The 14,616-nt window shown below is 47.5% G+C and overlaps 1 protein-coding gene across 2 annotated transcripts in view; it reads left to right on the top strand.

Moving 5' to 3' along the window:
* Positions 1–1,276: 1,276 nt before the first annotated feature.
* Positions 1,277–14,616, top strand: part of CACNA2D2 (calcium voltage-gated channel auxiliary subunit alpha2delta 2) — a 210,789-nt gene continuing 197,449 nt past the window's right edge. Inside the window, exon 1 of one of the 2 annotated variants that reach the window (XM_074550041.1) lies at positions 1,277–1,639. In XM_074550041.1, the coding sequence (XP_074406142.1) occupies positions 1,515–1,639 (125 nt within the window). In that variant the 5' untranslated portion in view covers positions 1,277–1,514. The remainder of the gene's footprint in view (positions 1,640–14,616) is intronic. The other variant, XM_074550042.1, reaches the window with a different exon arrangement.

Raw genomic sequence — 14,616 nt, 5'->3', positions numbered from 1 at the left:
ATGATACTGTTTTTCTACCTCTTTGAAAAAGAATTGTTTCTGTGAAGCAGCTTGAGCTGGAGTCAGTGCATCAAATCCTTAATGTTCCATCACTGCTCTTCTCTGAAACTCATGGTGTGCCTGGATGTGAGCATGAGTTTAGATGGCAGTCTCAGTGCTTCTGGGGTACCCAGGAGTCTGGATCTGTGTAACTCCAAAATGTTTTGTTTACACAGCAGAAAAAAAGGGTGGGGGCAATTCTGTCCATCAGCAGAAGAAAACTCCTTCTAAAAAGGAGGGCAGGGAGTGTTTCAGAGAGGAAATTTCTTATCAAAATCCTTCCCCCTTCCCAAGATGGAAGGCTTTTAAACCTCTGTGCTGCAATCCATACTGCCAGGAGCTCCTGTCCTGCCACTGCTGCGCTGTTACAGTGGGCAGGGCCAAGGTGCCTTTGCATCTTGAAAGTGCTGATGCCCAATTTGTGGGGCTCTTCCTTGAGAGATCTGACCAGATCTGGCAACCTTGCCAACATGACATCTTTTTTGGAGTTAAACAGGACAAGGTGGTGCTGCTTACACATTGCCTGGATCCTGATTGTCCAGATTTAGGCTATCTGAGGAGGAGGGCATGTGAACAGTGCTCCTGCCTCTGCCTTTGCCAGCTGTCCCTGCCTTGCTAGTGGTCAGCTCCCATGAAGCTGAACAGCTTGGGTTTGAGTTTAGATGAAATTGCGCTGCAGCTATCCAGAAGACAGCGTTTCAAAATCCAGGCCTTCAAAAGTCTGGCTCAGAAACCCTGTCAGTTTAGGGGCTGTAGTTATTAATTCCGTTATTTAGAATTTGTAGTCGGCCCTCCTGTCACGCTCAGGAACGCTCCCCAAAGTCAGAGTGTGCTTTAAAAAGAATCATAGCTGCTATTATTATTATATTAAACATAGCTGGAGATTCCCATATGCTGCCGTGCCTCCGGGAGGTGGCCCCGAGGGGAGCGCGGTAACCGGGCAGGAATGGCAGTGGCAGAGGCGCGCGGAGGATGGGAAGGAGCCGCGAGGTCCCCCTGTGCTCGGGGCGGGGGGGACCCTCCGGCGGGGCAGCGCCCGGGGCGGGGGCAGACGGGCCGGGGGGGGGTGCCCGGGGCCCGGGCGGGGCGCGGGATGGCGCGGCCGGGGCTTCCCAGCCCGGTGCGGAGCCGGGGGCGGCGGGACCGGCGGGGGGGCGCGGGGCCGGGCGCATGCGCCGCGGCGGCGGGGCGGCGGGGGCCGGGGCGGCGCGGGGGGCCGGAGAGAGGGAGGGAGCGGGCGGGGAGGAGGCTGGGCCGGGCCGGGCCGCCTATTTGAGGGAAAGTAGCGCTCGGCGGGTGCTCAGTGCCGGCCGCCGCGGAGAGGCAGCGGGCGAGCGGCCGCCGGTCGGTGCCCGCAGCCGGCGCGGCGCTGCCCCCCTGCCGAGGACTGCCGCGCTCGTCGCACGAGTGGCGGCGGGGGGAGCCGCCCCGCGGGGCCGCCTCTGCCCCTTCCCCGCCGCGCCGTTAATGGAAACATGGCGATGGCGGCTCCGACCGGCAGCGCGGCGCCCGTCGCCCCGGCCCTCTGCGGCCACCTGGCCCTGCTGCTGCTCCTCGCCGCCCCCGCCGCCCACGGCTACAGCTTCCCCCAGCAGCACACGTAAGTGCCGCCGCCCCGGCCGGTACCCCCGCCCCGCGGCTCGGCCCGGCGCGGTGGCGCATCGCGGGGCCGCCCCGGGGCCTGCGGGGGAGCGGCGGCGGCGGGGCCGCGGCGGGCGCTGCCGGTGCCGCGCTGGATGCGGGCGGGCGCGGGGGTCTCTGCCCGCTCCCCGCCGGAGCGGCGGGTTGAGGAACCGACCCAAAGTTGCTGGAAAGCGCAAACTTCCCCGGCGGGTGCCGGTCCGCAGGGCGGCTGTCGGAGCCTTAATGTGGCGAGAGGGGGGAAAGACCAAAAAGGACTTATTTTCCAACCCCCCCCCCCATCCTCGTTTCAAGCACACAATATGGTACCCACAACCGGCCGTGCACACCGGAGTTTGAGCATAAACTAATAATAGCTGGATAGTTCCACAGGCTATCCGAGCTGGCGGGTCTTCCTCTCCCTCCCTCTGGAGCGACTAAAATTGACTGTAATGTACTGAAAGAGAGTCGGAAAGCAGCTCGTTTGGGTGAGGGGGTGGGGGACTGGAGAGTCGCTGCAGGAAGGATATAAATAGATTTTTTTTTAAGAAGAAATTGCTTTAGAAGTTAATGTTTGGGGATATTTTCTAACAGCGATGGCTCTCTTGCCTACCGTGGTAACCCTAAACCTGTCCCTCTCCACACATCCACGGGAAACCTTGCTGAGATGTATTTTAAGAGGCTGTCATCTCCGTTATGAATTGCTGAGGTTTGTTGACACAAAACTGAAAAAAATCCAGACGATTCAAAGTAAAGGTTGACACCGTGTCCTTACAGTCTGCATTTCTGAAGGTGGGGGAAAGATTTCAATGACATAGAGTTAATAATAGCAGTGTTGCCCTTAACTTCGTGCTGCCCCAGTGGATGTGCACTGCTTTATGTCACAATTGTCTTGTCATTAGTGACTTGCTTAAGAATATAAATACATTTCATATATATATGTCATAGGAAGTAGTTTTGAAAGCCTTTTAGATTAGTGTCTTTGATCTCAAAGTACATTTTTGCAAGCATGTAGTCAGGCCTTCTGAAAAGAAGGCTTATCGGCGGAAGAAACAGTGTTGTTTATTTGGGAGAGCTGTAGCTTACTGTGTTAATATCTGCCTTCACCAAAGGCACGGTTGCTTATTCCGAAATCCTTCCCATTCTGACAGATTCCTTCTGGATTCTTTTGGGGCACGTATTCATATTTTTAAATATCTTTGACCTTTGGGAGCTGATGGGCTCCCTTTTCTTGCTGTCACGTAAATAGAGAAATTCTTCAGGATAAGACCCTGAGAAATGTCTACCTACAGGGGGAGGAGAGGAAAGGGAACATGCCAGTTCTCCAAGTACCACAGCCTTATGGCCTGATCCAGCCTTGCTCTGCCGTGAATGATCTCTGCTTCCATGAGAATGCCTAAAGAAGCAAAGGGGATTCTGTACGTGATGAAGCACAGCTCAAGTTTGTGGGATGTTTTTGATATTTCAGCAGCTTTTCATGGATTGCAAGTTGTTGCATTCGCTTATTAAGTTCAGAACACAGTATCAATTTATAGAATAAATTTCTTTTGGGTACCAGTTTGTGAGTCAAAGCTGTGTTTTCTTTCTAGCAGCAGAAAGTTTTATAAGAAGGTTCTTCTACTGAGAGAGACATAAAAAGGCTTGTAAGTTGTAAATAATGTGCTTGCATTCCCTCACCCTATGATCCATGTTGTTCTAATAAACCATGCCAGCTTTTTAACCAAAGCAGTTTTATTCTAATTAATTTGGAGGGGTTTGCTAGAATAGATTTTGCTAGCTCTGTGCTCTGTTATCTGAGGTTTTTATCAGAGTGGGTCTGATCCTGCACTGAGTGAGGCAAGATAAGCAAAAACTGAAGCTGCTGACAAAGATCCATAATTTCTTACAAATACAGAGGAATGATCCTGAAGAGGCCACTAATTGTGTGTGTGTGCCTCTGGTGGGAATCAATGCTGTCTGGCTGCATCTGGAAAAGAGACACAGAAGGGACGCAAGACCTCAACCTGACCTGATACCTTCCTCCTTGTTTGGTTCCCCTCATGACCTGCTCTGTGAACCCAGAGAAGACAGGAATGACGAATGGATATTTGATGATGATGCACAATTGCTGGGCAGTAGGTTAATGCTGTAACCTGTGGGCTGAAATGCCTGCTGAGCTCTGCCCTAGGGCTGCTGTGATTATTTGTTTCTTGGGAAGGAAATACTTAATGGGAGTAAAGAGTGCGATGGTAACCGGCACCAAGGCTTGAACAATCCCCTGCAATTGACTCTTCCCCCCGAGTAGTTACCTGTTTGCATCCTTCTTGATTTTAAAGAGGCTGGATCTAACTTAAATTTTTTGGGCAGATTTACCGGGAGTGAGTTGAGTTGATGAGATGTGCTGCTGAATTCTTCCCATTACCAGCTAATTTTCTCCTACTTTGGACAATGCACCTTTGTGAATGATTCAGAGCATTGATTAGAAACGTGTTTGTCTTCAGAGATTTTCTCTGTAAATCACTGAAGTCCTCTTTTACTACAGGACTCTCAAAAATGAGGCTGCTTTTTTAAGCAGCCCCAGAACTGTTTCATTCTGGCAAGCAGCAGAGTGAACGATTAGGATATCTTGCCTAAGGGTGGGAAGGAAGAAAATAAAGAACATTTTTGGTTTTTATTTTTGTTTACAATTGTATTAATTATTGTCAGTGTGTTGATTCTTGGTTCTGTCCCTGATAAATCGCTGGTGTTCTACATTATCTCTCTCCTCCCGGGTAGCATGGTTTTAATCATCTTATGCTGAGCTAAGGAAAGCTCGGCTCAGCCAGTTGTCCAAAGGGGAATTTCTCATTGAGATTTAAAAAGCAAAATCCCAGATCGGACCAAGCCCATTGGGGTGGGTGTGTTAGGTGATGGCCACTGACTGACAAGGTTCCTTTTAGGAATGGTCACGTACAAGAACGTGCATCTGTGTGGGCAATGTGATTAATGGCTGTGGAAAGGAAGGCTGTTGGTTGCAGTTAATTTTTCTTTTAAATAGTACACAGAGGGATTCCTGTGGCAGCATGGTAACAATCTCTGCTTGAATTTCTGAGCAGTTTGGTATGAGATAATTGAAAGCCTGGTCAGTCAGGGAGGTCCTGTACCTGGATTGCCATTGTCTCAGGTTAGTGGAGATCGTGCACGTGAGTGCTGGGGAATGTGGCTGCCACTGGGGAGCAGAGCAAACCCCCTCCTCACTTTGCAGCAAGGCTTTTAGTCACTTGGACTTGAAAGAAAATTGCCATCTGCTAGAGGGTGGAGAGCCATTTGCTTCTTGTGAGGAAGCAGGTGTGTGCAGAATTGCTGCATGTCTGCTTGGCTTCATCACTGCTCTGCAGGACATCTCTGACCAGGCAGCAGAGCAGAAAGGTATGTCTGCAGGGGAAAGTGCCACTGTGGTGTCCATGGTCCAGTCCTGCTTTTCCAACAGGTTTAGCACTTGTCAGATGTAGACAGTTGTTTTGGGCAGCAAGCTGGAGGTGTTACCCCTGTTCCTGTCAAATAGTGTGCAGTGAAGACTCCTGCTCAGAGAGTAAGGCTTAATATCTTCCCATCATCACTGGAAGGTGGGCCTGAGGCTGCCTCTTCCAAATTAGTCGCTTCTTTGTAGCAGATTTTGATTTGTACTTGTCATTTCACCCCAAATTAGGTTAATGATGCTGGTAGTCATAGCACATCTGGGCTAGCGGGGCTTGAAATAAATAACTCTATTAGGACTGGATGCTTTAGGGTTTGCAGAATGCCATGTAGAGGAAGCTCCTTCTCTTGTTCTACTGACCACCTGCTGTGCAGTCAGAAAATCTCTTCCAATTATGGTTTTGATGCTTGGCATTGGAACTTGTCTGGAAAGGAGCTGAGAAGCTGGGAGATGGCCTTGCTTGTCTTCTGCTGTGCTCCACTAAGCAGAGAGACAGCTCCCTGGGAGGGCAATCTACCACCAGGAGTGACTGACAGATCCTGGCCCTCCATCCCTGTGAGGGCTGAGCAGCCTCTGTGACAATTTGTACTCAGTGGAGGCACAAATCCCCCGTGTTCCTGCAACAGCCCTGTGCAGGCTCTGCTTGGTGGCAGAAACCGCTTCTGAGGTGTGCAGAGGCACCCTGAACTTCCCAGAGGTAAAAGAAGAGCCTCACAAAGAGGAACAAATGTTTTTTAAAATCCATTTGCAATATTTCTTGCTATTTAAAAACTAATTTCTCCATTCCTGTTACCATTTCTGAGTGCTTCCTTCTCAGTTCTCACATAGAGAATCAGCAGAGCGTTGCTGCTTTCTTGCCTGCTACACCTCAACACCATAACCTGCCTGCACTCATCCCCTTCAAGATTGTGGTTTCAGGAGTTTGAGTTTTTCAACTGTATACATTGAGAAATTGTTAATTGAAATTCTCTTGAGAAATTGTGTGTGGGTTCCCACTGATATCAATAAGGCTCCTGCACAAGGACCTGAGGGTAGAAATGGGCTCCTGCTTGGTGTTTGACAGGCAGAGTTCAGCAGCTCTGTTGTAAAGAAGCTTTGTGTGTGTGTGTGCAGCAGCCCCTGGAAAGCTGAAGGTGGTTAGGGAGGGTCTGAATGGAAACCTGAGCGTTTATCCCTGAATGAGCTGCCTGGAGTTTGGCTTCAAAAGCCATCGGAACGGCTCTCGAGGGCTGGCATGCTGGGGCATCTGCTCGCTGCAGCACGGAACACGTGCACTCCTGTACCAGTCAGACAATGCTTTTTTCACCCACTGAAATACTCAAGTGAGATGAAATAAAAGCAAAAGTCATTACCAAGCAACATACTTGAGTGAAATATTCAGTAAGAAAGAAGGGGAACTGAATGCTTCAATATTTACTTTTCTAGGAGCCTCTTGAAAGCAAAATGTGTTTTGTTAGCAAAATTATTTTTCCTCTCTGGGGTGTTGGTAGTAGTTTGTTGTTTTAGAGCAGTTCCTGTAATCTAGCCTTCATCCTCGAGTTTATTATGGCTGGGTTGCATGGGGAATGGGGTTGTACAAATTGTTGTTACTGGAGAGTCAGTTTCTGTCAACAAGATATTGGCATGGTTTTCTTTAGGTTGAATTATTCGATCTTTTGCAGAACACATGTAGATTTCCTTCATTACTTTGACAGTTTCCCTACAACCCTTCCCATTCTGTCTCAGCCATTATCTTTTGGTCATAAATACAATGTGAACTAAAAGGTGTTTATGCAGACCAAAGGATTCATTCTTCCTCTGTAAAGCAACTTGTTTCTCGAATTGACTGATGTGTGAGTGATGGGGATATTTAACCAGATGAGCTTGTTACGGGTGAGAGGGCTGCAGGGCGAGAGACACAAGGATCTGAACGTGGTCAGGCCCGACAAAGGGTGCACAGTCTGTGGTTTCTGTATCTATTCATTAACTCATCACAAGGTCGTTATCCTTGCTTGTGATTAGGCTACTGTGCCACCTCCTCGAAGCTGCTGCTCAGCCTGGTGGCGGACAGGGCAGGAGCTGTTGTGCAGCGCAGCTGCTCCCAAGGCTGTGAAACTGCCTTTCAGAAGAACCAGGATCAATTCTCCTCCCGCACGTCTGGTTGGGACTGAGCACTCCGGAGGAGATAATTGCTGACAGCAATCAGATTGGGTGCTAAATGCCATATAAACCATCTAGGTCAATAATGATGGTAAAGCCTTGGGCACAGTTGTCAAAGCAGCAGTTGAGTTTGCCTATCTCTTTGTGCAGCGACACCACTGATTGTGCGTAGAGTTAAACGCAATAAGTACAGGATGCAACATGATTTTTAGCTCTGGTGTATGTCAGAATCCCTGAAGTTCTCGCAATGAAAAGGAGTTCTATAATAAGAACGTCTCTTGCCTCCCTCGACCTTGTTCCTTCTTTCATTGTCCTTGAAGAGTGGGGATGGAGCTGTGCTTTGCACAGACTAGGCTGGAGCTACGTCTGTACCACTGGGGTTCTGTTCTAAGTCCCCCGAAGCCCTGGGCAGACTTTGGGTACCCTTGGCTTCTGCTGGTGTGAAAACTGTTCTACCCTTTCCCACAGTGACACTTGGGGAATTCCTGAATCAATATGGGTTGTGCCTACAGTGAGTATCACTGTGATAGAAAACCCGGAGTGATGCAGTACAGAGACACGTTCATTTACCTGACAAAGGTTGTCTATCTTGAATTATTTATGAGGTTTCACAGCACACTAGTAAATTTTGTAAAAGCAATGGAGTCCTGGTAATGTGAGCCTCTTCACTGCAGCTTCCGTAGTGGAGTTGTTCTGAGGAGGTACTGGAGGTGGGGGATGCAGGAGGAGGAGGAGGAAGAAATAGGCAGCAAGTGGAGGGATAGAGAGAGGCTGCTGTTTTCATGTGCAAATGATGAGGTGCGCAGAGCAATGAAGTGCGAATTAGTTAGATCATGCTGTGCATTGGAGCAAAAATCCATGTAGTGTTAGAAAGCAGCCTATGCTTCAGGGAAGGGTGGAGTGTGGAAAGAAAGCACAGGCACAAGGACAGAGCAGGGTGAAAATCTCATGACCAAAGTACTGGCTGCTTCCCATCTGTAGAAATGCTGTTTGCAGGGGTAGTTTGATTAAAGTACATACTTATTTTGGTGAGGTTTTTATATCCAAGTTCCAGTAAAAGAGGACTTAAGCCAGAGCTGGCCAGGCTTTTCTGTGTGTCATTCAGCAGCTGAGAGGCTTGGAAGTGTGTGGGGCACGTGGCTGTTGAGCAGAGAGGTTTGCTCAGGATAACCTGGAGCATGTGTGTCCACAGGAGCATTGAGTCAGTGTTGTCTAACACGGAGAGCGAGGGCAGTAACAGTCGGAGTGCTGGCAGCAGTGCGTGGCCTTGCTGCAGTCCCTGCTGCAACACCATTTCAGTGCTAAAAGTTAGTGCAGCAGCACAGGTTCATGGTGTGGCTGCCACTGTGCACCTGATTTGTTGGTGCATAGAGCCTGCCCCGTGCCTTTGGGCTTCTGAGCCTCTTGGCCTCGCAAGCACAAACTCAGCTCTTAAACAGTCGAATTGGGAAAGAATTGGGAAAGTATTGTATCCATCTGCACTGAAGTGAAAAATGAGGATATGATTCTCCTTATAAATACCAATGCCTCTCAACACATAACAGAGCTGGATTCTGCAACTTTTGTCACAGGCTGCCAGTTTGCTGTCAGGCTCTGTTTCTTCTCCAGTGGGCATTTAATATTCTGCAGTCCAGAAGAATCCCATATCTAAAGTCTGAGTTCACATCCATTCTCCAATCAGCAAAACAAGAGGCATATATCTAAATAATTTTTAGAGCTAACCTTGTATAAGCTACTTACCCTTCAAAAATATATATAAAGAAATATATAAAGCTCTCTGTTATTTCTGTTGAACCAGAGATAATCTTGTATTTGAATTCTTGCATCTATTAATTTTCATGTAATATCTCTCTATTGTGACTAATAAACACTTTCTGTACAGTATGAAACAGGGAGGATCATGAATGCAGTGCTTTGTTTGCATTTCTAGTATATAGTGGGTTTTACAGGCAGATTTTTGGCAGCTGTGACATGAACACCAAAATAGAGACAGACTTAAGCCAAGCAAAGCACCTAATGTTCAACTTTATCAGGTGTTGCAGATTGAGTCAGATTCTGGGCTGTGAGTGGTTGAATGTCTTTTTATTGCTCCATAACAAACTCAGTAGACCCAGAAGGAGCTGAAGTGCCATTTCCTCATGTCTGAGGTAGTCCTGTAAATTAGAGGTCTCTGCTCAGTGTTCACTGTAGTGTCACATTCTTGGGATCAGTGTGTGGGAAGTATTGTGTGGCCTCTTGTGCTTTCAGTACCTCTGCAGGGAGAGGGATGCCCCTTGCCCAGGTGAAAGTTTACTTTCTGCAGCAGTGTGTCATGCACACCAGGGGAAGAAAAGGGTGGAAGTAAAAGCATTTAATTATTCAAGGCCAGCAAGCTGAAAAGGGTTTCAGGACAGTGAGCTAGGCATGCGTCAAAGCTTCCTGGGCACTCCTCTGCTTTCCCCTCCTCCCCTGCCTGCTCTGAGAAGGAGGGTAAATTACATGACTATGAAAAAAAAAATCAATATTTTTCTCTTCATGCAATTCTTACTTTTTATTTATTCTGTTTTTGTTGGCTGGAAAGTCTTAATAATTGTTGATCAGTGACCAAACTGATGACATTATTTTGCCTCCTACAGAATAACAGCACTTCAAAGAGCATAGACCAAAAGGGACCTTCTCTGTGTGTAGAGATGCTCTTATGCCTCTCCTTGGCTATGTGCTGTGGGATTTCTGATTGAGCCATTCCTGATGTTAGGCTTACTACAATGCAGAAAAATTGCTGTTGTCAAGTCTTGTGTGCTGTACTCTGCTGTATAGGTTTAAAAGCTGAGAATTGTCAAGAAAATTTTAAAAATACTGGGACAAATTCATCCCTGATGTAATGATGTTTGTGGGATTATGCCCACGATAACTTTCAGGCCTTTGTCTTTTAACTTTTAAACATGGTGGTGCTTGTGGTAGTATTTTGATGGTGAGGTGGAGAAAAGAAATGCAGCTAACACATCTACTGTCTGCTGATGCTTTGGCCTCAGCTTCCAAGTAACCCCATTTAGCACCTGCCCGCCTGTTTGACCCAGCAGCAAAAATGTTGTGTTGGCATTTCTGACATCAATACCACCTTTTTACCCATCATCTTAAGGCTAAATGGAACCCTTCTGTGTCACTTGCTCCTTGCTATGTTTATTTGTTGTGATCTAGTCTTTACTGTAGAGAAAAATCTAACCAGCTCTGTCTCACCTCAGCTGTCTGCTAGGTGCTTGGGGCTCTTTTTCATGCCAAGTGGCTCCTTCCACAGGTGAATTTACACCCTCACTTTCCCCCTGCTTCCCTGTGCTCCCTGCCCAGACATGAGGACAGAGCAGCTGGGTATGAAAGGGCTCTGACAGCCACATTTTGACATGAGGTCTCACTTTAGCACTGTCACTGCTGAGCTTGCCCTTACCTTTTCCCCTCCTGCCCCTTTTCATGCCAGCCTCACTGGGCTGTGTTTCCTGCAGCAGGCAGTGTTACCAAGCCAGAGGTGAGGATGCATCCCAAGGCTGGTGCTGTGCATGGAGCACTGCCTGTGGCATCACTGCTGTGTGGGAATCTTCTTTTTCTGCCCTTCTCTTCTTGATGCCATTCCAAGTGAATCCTTGTGCTGAAAGCACTGCTGGTTTGTGCAGTTTATGAATGTGATTATGTGTGCTGAAAGCAGCCTTGCCTTTTTTATTTCATAAGGGCCTCTTAATAAATGTCACTTAGTTGGGGACTCAGGCAGCTGAGTGCATGGCCAGTTACCTTTCCACTGGGGAGTGGCTGCCAGACCCCATCCTGTTCTCTGGAGCCATCGCAGCTGGCTGGTGGAAGTGCAGGTTGCCAGGAAAAAGAATACAGTGTTTTTGTGGTAGCTGGTTTAATACTTGACTTTCATTCTTAATTAAATCTACTTATTGCTGTGTTTGTGCCATTCCTGTTGTTCTCAGATCTCACTGGATAACATGGGGGCTCTTGTACATGAAGTTGCTTTCAGAGAAAACCAAACAGCTGCAGAAAGGAAAGGTGTAGTAAATATACCTGTCCTTCTTGTGGAGGAATATCAGAATGATTGCAGTGTGGTGAAATGGGACCTGCCTGGGCTGCAGGTGAGATGCTCCAGCTGCATGACCTGAGGCCTGTCTTGGGGCCACAAGTAATGGTGGACCTGCAGTTTCTCCATGTAACAATCTATGTTAGATGAAGGATTCATGTGCAAGGCTTGGTGCTTCAGGGCTGGGTGCAATTGCTGGCCAGAGCCCTGTTTCATCTGCAACTGCCAGCCTGCAGTCCTGAATCACAGTTTGTTGAACTGCTCTGAAGTTTGTGATGTTCATTGCACAGAAGTCCAGATCCCATGAGCAAAGCAAGGACTATGCCAAGTATATTCTGGGTTTCGTGTCTCATTTTCCACATGAAACTAACCTTGCTTCCTCATTTGGCTAGGTTACAGTATTTATTACAATGACATTCCTCCTCATTTTTTTTCTACTGCTATGATATTGAGGTTTAATATTTATCTTCTAATAGTTTCTGAGTAGCAGAGAGCTTGCATTACTGGCAGTGATGTATAGTTAATCCTGAGCACAGATAGCTCTGAGAGGTCCAGACGGACTTCAGCCCTCAGTGGCACGCTCATGAGTGAGGAAATTAGCTTGGAAATTGCTGTTTGTTAAAATTGCTTCTGTGTTAATCTTGCTGTGATACCACAGCTTCTGGCAGTATGTGGGTTAGCAAGATGGTTGTGGCTGAGAACGAGGGCAGGTTCTCACTTTAAAAGAGTCTCAGCAAAGACCTTGTCTTACACCTTTGCTCTGAGGAGGTTTACACTGAGCAATGTGGCCCATTTTTCAACTGCCAGGCCTATCTTCCAGGTGTTTTCTTATCCCCAGTTGACCTTCTGCCCTACTTTCTGTCCACTGTGTGTTAAAAGGTGACCAACCTGTCACTCTTGGCAAGCATCAGGAGCAGAGCATGTGTGCCTCAGGCTTGTTCCCTGGGGAGACAGGTAATTCTTTCATGATGCCCTTGGGGCTGTTCCCCCTGCCATCCCCTCCCCACTGCACTGTGAGCATCTTGTCCTGCTCTCCATCTTCCCCTCCTTGCTGTGGTTTTGTACACGTGCTCAGTAACAGTGCTTGCATTTCCCTATTGCTCCTTTTGCTGCTGAAACGAAGGCTTCAGACACTCCAGTAAGTCAGTGGTGGAGTAGAAAATGCAACCAGATCACAGAACTCCTCCTCCTCCTGTGTTCCTTTAAATGAATCCATGCTCTTAGTTGTGGGATAAATGTTTGTTCTACTATGTGCTAACAAAACCTCAGATTGAGATGCAAGAACAGAAAACAGGGGCAGGAGGATTTGGACTCCAGGGAAAGTGTCTGTCCCTTTCTTTGCTGTTGGGAGGATGGGAACTGTCCTTGTGGATGAAAAGCTTCTCTGAAGGACACTGTTCCCTGGCAAATGCCTGAACATCAAAGCTTGGGCAGTGCTGTTCTCTGTGCAGTCAGAGGGCAAGAGGCTTTGCTGCTGAGTGCTCAGCACTGGACTTCTCCAAATTAAATGGGTGCCTTCTGCTGCATAAGCCCTATGTTGGCTCTTTGTACCATGTAAATTATGGATAGGCACCTTTCCCAAGAAATGCTCTCTTTAAAATTATATTTTTGTGCTGATGAGGCACTCATTTAGAATTGGATCTTATGCTTATTGCCTCCTTGTAGCAAGTGCTCACCAATGGGAGCAGTTACTGGGCAAGCTGTAGGGCTGTACCTCCTGACCATGCCTTGGACATTTAACCCCTTGGACAGTACCTGAGATATCATCTGAACATTTCCTGCTCTCTGTATATGTCTTGGAGAGAAATTCTGGAGGCCATTAAGCTGGGTAATTTACATGCTTCTTGAGCCTGTGCCTAGGGAAATATATTTCACAGGTAATTTCAAATCTCTTGGCGTGTGGAAGAAGTCATTATTGTGAACAGAAAGGGGCTGGTGATGTCACGGGCCCCATTGAGAGGACCACATTAGAGACTGGGATTTTTCTCTCTTACAGGAAAGTGTCCAAGACATTCTATTCATGGGTGTTGGGATGTCAGGAGTGTTTGAGTCTAATGTTGATGCTCAAGCAGAAAAGAGAATTATGGCATAATCCTCAATTCCAGTTACATGTGAGCATATTGTGTGTGAGGGCTGGGAGCAAACCTGCTCTGGGGTACCCATAGGTGTGTGAGTTTTTTGCTTTGGTGCTCCAGTGCTGTCTTCCAAGGGCAGACATCAAAGTTAGCATCAGGAGGTTTAGCTGCAGTTTTGACTCTGCTCCCAAAAGTCTGTCTGGGTTTGAAACTACTGCTTCACCTTGGTAGCTCCATTCTCCCCTCCTGAAAAAGATGGAAGATATTATTATTGGACATATTAGGAGGATTTGACAGTTTACTGTTGATCTTCCTTTTATGGGGTCCTCCAGGACAGGAGGTGAATTATTTTCAGTGTGAAAAGCTGGCTGTGGCTGGAGAGGGGAAACAGCCTTATAGCTCAGCATCCTTTCCATGTACAGCAAAATGCTGTAGCACCTTCTGAGTATTCCCAGTGTGGTTCAGGCAGCTCCATTTATACAGATTTTATTCTTTCAGAGGAACAGACTTGTATTACTTTACGGAGCGATATGTAGATGTTTTTTCCCTGTGGAGGGAGCAGTCTTTGTCCCAGTTGGACCGGGAGAAGGAGAGAGGAGCTGACCTGTGAAAGCTGCCAGCTTCATCCCTGTTGCTGTTATGCTCTGGGTAATGCAGAGTACTGGGACAAAACTGAACTGGGCTTCATGTTTCCACTCTGTGTGCTTCAGAGCTTGTCTGGATGGCACCTTACAGCAGGAAAGGTCTTACAAACAGCTTTTAGATGTGTATCACAAAGTAGTGAGGTAATGGTATAAAATGCAGTAAACTGCTATTTATTTTTTTTAATGCTCTCCACCCCCACCCCTTTTTTCTTTTATTCCTGAAAGGGACTAATACAATGAAGAGCTTCTGCAAATGAAGGGAACTGCATTTGAAATAACAGGGTTCTGGGTGTTTGGCTGGTGAGAGATGCAATAAACGAGCATCGCTAAGTGCTTTATAATAACAATGATTACAATGCTCTCTTAGGAGCCAGGAACTCTCAGGTAGGGGGATGGTGTGGAGAGGGCTTGTTTAAGGTGGGGGGTTTAACTAGATAGGCATGGAGTGACAGTGATGCCCAGAAACCCCTGCAGAATGTTACATATGGTGCTGTGAGAGGCTACTCCAAAAACCCCAGGAGACCTGGACTGACATGGTTTGAGGCTGAAGCAATGACAATGGATGCTCCTAAATAGCTTCTGGTAGCAGGAGGTCTTTGTGGCAGAGTTTAATGG

Source organism: Zonotrichia albicollis, chromosome 12 (assembly GCF_047830755.1).
Source record: "Zonotrichia albicollis isolate bZonAlb1 chromosome 12, bZonAlb1.hap1, whole genome shotgun sequence".
Lineage (NCBI taxonomy): Eukaryota > Metazoa > Chordata > Aves > Passeriformes > Passerellidae > Zonotrichia > Zonotrichia albicollis.
This window is presented reverse-complemented; position numbering and strand designations above follow the sequence as displayed.